This window comes from Tachypleus tridentatus, chromosome 5, assembly GCF_004210375.1.
Source record: "Tachypleus tridentatus isolate NWPU-2018 chromosome 5, ASM421037v1, whole genome shotgun sequence".
NCBI lineage: Eukaryota > Metazoa > Arthropoda > Merostomata > Xiphosura > Limulidae > Tachypleus > Tachypleus tridentatus.
The window spans coordinates 50,651,034-50,659,135 of record NC_134829.1 but is presented as its reverse complement, the minus strand read 5'-3'; the positions used below and the strand labels follow the sequence as shown (position 1 = coordinate 50,659,135).

General features: G+C 32.0%; 1 protein-coding gene across 6 annotated transcripts in view; it reads right to left on the bottom strand.

Annotated features, from left to right (window-relative positions):
* The window catches only part of LOC143251152 (protein cereblon-like), a 33,722-nt gene continuing 25,620 nt past the window's right edge, over positions 1-8,102 (bottom strand). For all 6 annotated transcript variants that reach the window (XM_076502536.1, XM_076502540.1, XM_076502538.1 and 3 more), the window contains 3 exons: positions 4,926-5,126; positions 4,169-4,368; positions 1-3,509 (listed from right to left, as the gene is read on the bottom strand). In XM_076502536.1, the coding sequence (XP_076358651.1) occupies positions 3,338-3,509; positions 4,169-4,368; positions 4,926-5,126 (573 nt within the window). In that variant the 3' untranslated portion in view covers positions 1-3,337. The remainder of the gene's footprint in view (positions 3,510-4,168; positions 4,369-4,925; positions 5,127-8,102) is intronic.

Sequence of the window (8,102 nt, the reverse complement as noted above, 5' to 3'; positions counted from 1 at the left end):
TTTTTTGAAGCAAAACTATTTTATTTAACATCAAACTAATCTTTACATTTGATAGAGGTACATTATTTTAACCAACTTGGCTGGGAAAAAAATTCAAGACCAGAAGTTTAAAGCAACTAGAACATTTCCACAGTCTGTCTACATTTTTTATCACAATACGTTAAATACCAGAACTGTATTTGTTTCACCTTTATTATTAAATGACATAGGTGTTCTTAGAATACGTTTTAGAAAAACAACTCAATGCTATTGAACTCGTTTTGAAGCAAAGGGCTGTAAGTTTTAGATTTATATACACTGGGTATTTCAGTTTCTCATTTACACATGTTGATTTAAAATAAGACTTTTTCAAGGAATATGCTTTAATTACCTTTTATTTTGGATTATTCTCCTGTGATTTTAACTCGTGTTTTATCAAAGAAATATTGCTGTAAAGTATGAAACTCTGTGTGAAGCTATCTTTTCCATTGACAGGTTATGTGATACTTTGAGGATAAATATCTCATTTTTCTATTGGAATGATCAACAGCGACATGTAGTACCAGAATCACAACAATATTGTAGAAATGTGTATATAATGTAAAGTTTTCTCAGTCAGAAACAGATCGAGTTTTTTAAAGAGCATTTTAAACATTTACTAAATGTGCAACCTTTCACCTCATACACTCATCACTTTGTTTTCTCTAACTCAATGAAAATCAAGAAAACTCATTTTAACTCCTCCATATAGTCTCTGCTTGAGCCTTTTATTACTGTAGGGTTCAAAAAATGCCCTTGAAGAAAACAGTTCATCTGGACCAACCCGTGTAGAACTATAATACAGCTTTGCATATCTTACTTTACTTTTCACAAAAGATAAAACCTTCACATGCTCAGAGAAATAACTGATATACAGGTGTATTTGTTTGTTCTTATATTTTTCATACTTATCAGAGCCTGTATGACTCAATAACAAAACTAAATATTCGAGAAAATAACTGATATACAGGTGTATTTGTTTGTTCTTATATTTTTCATACTTATCAGAGCCTGTATGACTCAATAACAAAACTAAATATTCTATGCAAATATGAATTTCTTGATAACAAGAAACCCTTAATATTATAACCAATGAGTGTGCATTTTTGTCTCATGAATTATTTTTTGTTTCTTATTAAATTTCAATCTTTAGGTATAATTTGATTGAAATGTTTCTCTCCAGTTTATGTTGTGAATATTTTATCTTTTACATATTTTATGTCATCATAACATGTAACTGCCATACATAAATTTCATATTCTGAAATACAGCAATGTGCAAATCATGTCCTAAATAGTGTAGCTCATTTATTACATACTCAAGAAATCTATATCATTAAATAAAATGCACTTATAATTATTTGTCAGAAATATTTTAACCAAACAAAAGTTAAACCAGCACTTCCAAAGTTATAGTAATTAGATCAATTAAGTTTTAATTTTTTTCCCAGCCTGTTGAGTTAAAAGTAGATAAAAACGATTATCACAGGTAAATTCTTAACTCAACAGATTTCACAAGTTATTGAAAATATTTGATAATTCACTTACCATATCACACAGCTTCTGTATGTGCATCTTTGTATGAATTCCCATGCACGAACTTTATAATAGCATAAAATACAGAAGTTTAATGTCTACAATTATAAAATAAAATGAAGTATGCATTAATTATTATGTTTAAAAGATATTTGTTACAAAGGGACTGGAAACATCCTGGCTTAATAAAATAAAAGTAAGTTTTAGTCTATCACCTCTTGACATTCACTTTTAATTCCAGTTAGGCCTGGTGACTTAATATTTATACACAAGGTTTTTTATAACATGATTATTCTACTGTCTTTTTGTTTCTGACATAAGAAAGTTGCTCTACTTGATGGATTATAACATCATGTGCATGTTACTCCAAACAAGTACAAAAACAAGGGTTAATTTTTTTCTTTATTTAAGATTAGATTGAAGACAATTTTCTACATTAATACTACAAACATCATTTAAAAAAACTTGAATAAAGTGGTTATTACTAAAGTATTCTATAGAATATTCAAGAGTGTACACTTATCATGAAGGATGTAATGATACCAAGTTGAAACGTTCACTAACACACTTTAACAACAAAACTCTTTTGAAACCCAATCTATTGTATTTATTAATTCACAGCGTTACGTAAACACTAATTTTTCTTCATTCTAAGCTGTTCTGTAGGAACATAAGATATATTTCTTTTTCCAAATGTTACAAGATTTGCATCTTCTTACTGACTTATCCAATAATGATGTCATTTCCATCCACTTTGTCACATCTCTGTTACCCATTTCATTTATTTATTGTTTTTGTCATGAAACCAAATGTTTCGTGCTATGTGAACTTTAGTGTCCAAGTGTACACAGCTGATGAAAGTTCATTTAAAAAGTATTATCCAACTTAAAATGCCAGCTTTCTTCTTATTAATTTTCTCATAATTTTTGCTTTTAGCTTCCGATATTCATATATAACACTTAACTCACAATTTCTTCCAGTTAATAATAATCATGCTTGTTTAGATCACAAACTACTATTTTCATTCCCAGCACATTTAGGTAAGCTTTTAGAGAAATGTTTTAAATATCTTTCAGACCTGTGCAGTACTTACATATTGCTATGATAATTGCCAGAATCTGTGAATAAACTCAAATATTTCTTCCTTGATATTAACGCCACTGTTACTATATTTAAGATGTAGTTTTACATGGTATAAACTCTACTAATAACTTCTTCAAACAATTATTTTAAATTATCAAAATGCTGTTAAACATGGAAATAATAATAATAATAAACATGTATTCAGTTTCATCAAGTTACCAAAAAAAAAACAGGCATGTTCCCTACATTTACAACTTCTAATAAAGAACAGCTACGACAATCAAGACATGTACTGTTTTTACTAAGTGTCTGGATTTTTCCATGGGTTTCATTACATAGATCAGAAAAAAAATGAACCTCTGAAAGTTCTAAGCTTTCACATAACTCTGTAGCACAGAATAACACAAATTATCAGGATAGACTTCTTTAAACTCTCTCCCATTCACAGTTGAAAGCTTTAAAATTTCTTGAAAGCCAGACTAGTTGATTCAGTATAATTGATTGTGTCAATTACCTTTTAATTTTTTTTAAGCAAAGACTTGAATGGATCATTATATAACAGAGAAGCAAGATCATTAGCAAAGGTCCTATTAATTTGTGTTTATATTTCTACTTTTAAATTTGCATTTCTGACTTGTAATCCATTTAAAAATTCACATTGTTTCAGTACAAACAAAGTCGACATTTGAAGATCTGTTAAACTAGAAGCTTGGTTTCCACTGTTCATCCTCATAGCCAGAACGAAGAGCAGGTCTCAAAGCAGCTCGACATAATCCCCAGAATTGTTGGGGCTGTAGCTTACGTTTTGTAGCTGTAAATTTCCACCCCATGTGACTTCCACATCCACTACACGAAGCAATAGTCCAAGCATACCTTAAAAATATCGGTATAAAATTATTATCTGTATCACCACCACTAAACCCACAAGAAGTCTTATCTCACAATTGTGAAAGGTGACTTTTTAAGAACGAACAGTGTCAGTACACCTTCATTTTGAAATTACGAATAAGGAAAAAGACATTATACCTTAACCTAAAAACCAGATCTCTTAAACCAAACTGCTGAGCAAAAGCTAAGAAACTTTAAAATTCAGTGCAAATTTCAACTAAATTCAAATGTTCAGCAAAAATGCTCTTGATAACAAGTAGAAATTCTGTTATAATAAAAGGAACCAATTGTTGTGGGATAATACAAGTTCAAATTTACTCTTTATGAACAATTTATATATATATATATATACACACACATAAATTACAAGTAAAATTCAGCTCAAAATTTATATTTTTGAAAGACAACTAATTGTAGCATCTTATCTAAATATATAAATCGTCAGAACTGCACTCAAATAAATAGTAAAGTCACATCACTTCCTTATTTCATTGAGTGTAGATAGAAGCATGATACAAATAACTGTAATACTCCTGTAGCCATCCATGACTCAGTAGATGTAGAGAGAGATGGGTGGACTTGGAAAACACAATCAGTAAATAACACATTTAGCACATGCTTTTTGTATCTGTGTATTAACTTACCCAGGAAACCAGCTTTGTTCTATTGATGACCTGTTTTGCAACAGTAGTCCACAAGCTTTATAAGATGTTACTATCTCGTGTACGTAACCACTTGGGTTGACATAAGTCCCCTGAGGACCCTCCAATGACATACTAAAGACATCACACCTGTTGATGATGTCCTTATTGCATGATGAAATTCGACAGCAAAGTACAGTGTACTGTTGTTGGAAAAAGAAACAACGTTCGTCAAAGTTTAAGAAAACTTGTGTCAATACTTCAAAAATACTGAGACAGATGTAACTATTTCTATATGCATATCTTGTATTAAACAATCATCTGGTCTGTAGCATTTGTTTCTAACAAGCAAAGTCATCAGATAGTAACTATCCTAAATTACCTCCAAATTAGAAAGGGTGAGCATGTTTGGTGAGACCAGGATTTGAAACCAAGACCCTCGAATTACGAGTCGAACTCCTTAATCCACCTGGCCATTTATGGTAGACTGTTCATGTTATCACATACCAAGTTCTTGGCACATGATACATTCCTTTTTTTCAATAATGAATTATGATGGCAAATACTTAAAGTAGTTAATATATTAATATATAGACCAGTAACAAATTATTCAGAAGATAAGTATTTTGTGCTACACACAAGTTTAGAGTATTGCTTTGAATATAAAAAAAATCAAATGCAAGTTGTCCTATACAAGTTCTTAGCTTTACAGAAATATTGTTTTATATCATATTATATCTTATTGCTTTATAAAACTCACCCTTTCCAACATAGACAACTCACATCTCAGTCGCTGGATGTCACTATTTAAACCCAACAAGAAGAGACGTTTGTAGTCATCTAGTGGTAAGTTGGCTGCCACCCAGTATGAGAAATCCACTGGAGTTTTGGCAACTTTATCTGCAGGCACAGAACAGTTCCATTTCTCAAGTTCCTGTTTAATTCTCTGAACTAACAGGTGCTAAGGAAAATATAACAAATTTGTTAAAATTTAGGTGAGTACTCATTTCTCATAGTCTTTCTTGGTTTATTAATTATCCATTATAAGCAGTAAGAGCAACACACTAAAAAACAATCTATATAAAACAGTACATACAAGAAAAATGATAAACATTTAATAATAGTTAATATTTCTAAATAATAAAAAAACAAAGAAATTCATGATGTCAGCTTTAACCAAAACATTAGAGTCGAGTCATTATAAATTAATTTTATGAAAACAAACACTGAAAAGATGTTCCATGTATACCATAGTTACAGTTTAGATTGTGCAAAAATATTAAATTGTGACAAAAACAAAGAAAAAGAAGAGACAAGTAAAAGAACTGTCTATAAGCCTAATTTATATTCAGGTTAATGAACTATAAATGTTTTTAAGGACTGTTTCTCATCACAGAGATTAATACAAAAGTTGCAAAAGTAAATAAATAAATATATCTGTAGTTATAAATAGGACTTATTCTGAACCAATTGATAAAAGCTGGAACACGATCCAGTCATTATTTTGTGTGCTTCAATATTCCAAGAAGTTCAACAGAAAAATCACATTTATATATATATAATTTTACTTACACTGAAAAATCTGAACAGCACTTGTATATTTTAATAAGTTCACAATAATAATTTTCTAGTAAATGTAAGATAATCCACACTGAAGTATTCAATGAACCACACAATCAATACCACTATGAAAGCAAGCTTGCATCGTTTTCAAGGACAAGTAATGTCACTATGAAAGCAAGCTTGCATCGTGTTTAAGGACAAGTAATACCACTAAGAAAGCAAGCTTGTATCGTGTTTAAGGACAAGTAATACCACTAAGAAAGCAAGCTTGTATCGTGTTTAAGGACAAGTAATACCACTACGAAAGCAAGCTTGTATCGTGTTTAAGGACAAGTAATACCACTACGAAAGCAAGCTTGTATCGTGTTTAAGGACAAGTAATGTCACTAAGAAAGCAAGCTTGTATCGTGTTTAAGGACAAGTAATACCACTAAGAAAGCAAGCTTGTATCGTGTTTAAGGACAAGTAATGTCACTAAGAAAGCAAGCTTGTATCGTGTTTAAGGACAAGTAATACCACTAAGAAAGCAAGCTTGTATCGTGTTTAAGGACAAGTAATGTCACTAAGAAAGCAAGCTTGTATCGTGTTTAAGGACAAGTAATACCACTAAGAAAGCAAGCTTGTATCGTGTTTAAGGACAAGTAATACCACTAAGAAAGCAAGCTTGTATCGTGTTTAAGGACAAGTAATGTCACTAAGAAAGCAAGCTTGCATCGTTTTCAGGACAAGTAATACCACTAAGAAAGCAAGCTTGCATCGTGTTTAAGGACAAGTAATACACCACCACGAAAAGCAAGCTTCATCGCGGTTTACGACAAGTAATGTCACTATGAAAGCAAGCTTCAGATCGTGTTTAAGGACAAGTAATGTCACTAAGAAAGCAAGCTTGCACTCGGTTTAAGGATCGCTAATACCACAATGAAAGCAAGCTTGTATCGTGTTTAAGGACAAGTAATACCACTAAGAAAGCAAGCTTGTATCGTGTTTAAGGACAAGTAATGTCACTAAGAAAGCAAGCTTGTATCGCGGTTTAAGGACAAGTAATACCACGATGAAAGCAAGCTTGTATCATCGGTTTAAGGACAAAGTAATACCACTAAGAAAAACAAGCTTGTATCGCGGTTTAAGGATAAGTAATACCACCAAGAAAGCAAGTTTTGCATCGTGTTTAAGGATAAGTAATACCACCATGAAAGCAAGCTTGTATCGTGTTGAAGGACAAGTAATACCACTATGAAAGCAAGCTTGTATCGTGTTTAAGGACAAGTAATGTCACTAAGAAAGCAAGCTTGTATCGTGTTTAAGGACAAGTAATACCACTAAGAAAGCAAGCTTGTATCGTGTTGAAGGACAAGTAATACCACCTAAGAGAAACAAGCTTGTATCGTGTTGAAGGACAAGTAATAATACCACTAAAGATAAGCAAGCTTGTATGCGTGTTGAAGGACAAGTAATACCACTAAGAAAGCAAGCTTGTATCGTGTTGAAGGACAAGTAATACCACTATGAAAGCAAGCTTGTATCGTGTTGAAGGACAAGTAATACCACTATGAAAGCAAGCTTGTATCGTGTTTACAGGACAAATAATACCACCTATGAAAGCAAGTTTGTATTGTGTTTAAGGACAAATAATACCACTAAGAAAGCAAGCTTGCATCGATGTTTAAGGACAAGTAATACCACTAAGAAAGCAAGCTTGTATCATGTTTAAGGATAAGTAATACCACTAAGAAAAAGCAAGCTTGTAATCGTGTTTAAGGACAAGTAATACCACTATGAAAGCAAGCTGTATCGTGTTGAAGGACAAGTAATACCACTATGAAACAAGCTTGTATCGCGGTTTAAGGACAAGTAATGTCACTAAGAGCAAGCCTGTATCATCGTGGTTTAAGGACAAGTAATACCACTAAGAAAGCAAGCTTGTATCGTGTTTAAGGACAAGTAATACCACTAAGAAAGCAAGCTTGTATCGTGTTGAAGGACAAGTAATACCACTAAGAAAGCAAGCTTGTATCGTGTTGAAGGACAAGTAATACCACTATGAAAGCAAGCTTGTATCGTGTTGAAGGACAAGTAATACCACTATGAAAGCAAGCTTGTATCGTGTTTAAGGACAAGTAATACCACGATGAAAGCAAGCTTGTATCGTGTTTAAGGACAAGTAATACCACTAAGAAAGCAAGCTTGTATCGTGTTTAAGGATAAGTAATACCACTAAGAAAGCAAGCTTGTATCATGTTTAAGGATAAGTAATACCACTATGAAAGCAAGCTTGTATTGTGTTTAAGGACAAGTAATACCACTAAGAAAGCAAGCTTGCATCGTGTTTAAGGACAAGTAATACCACTAAGAAAGCAAGCTTGTATCATGTTTA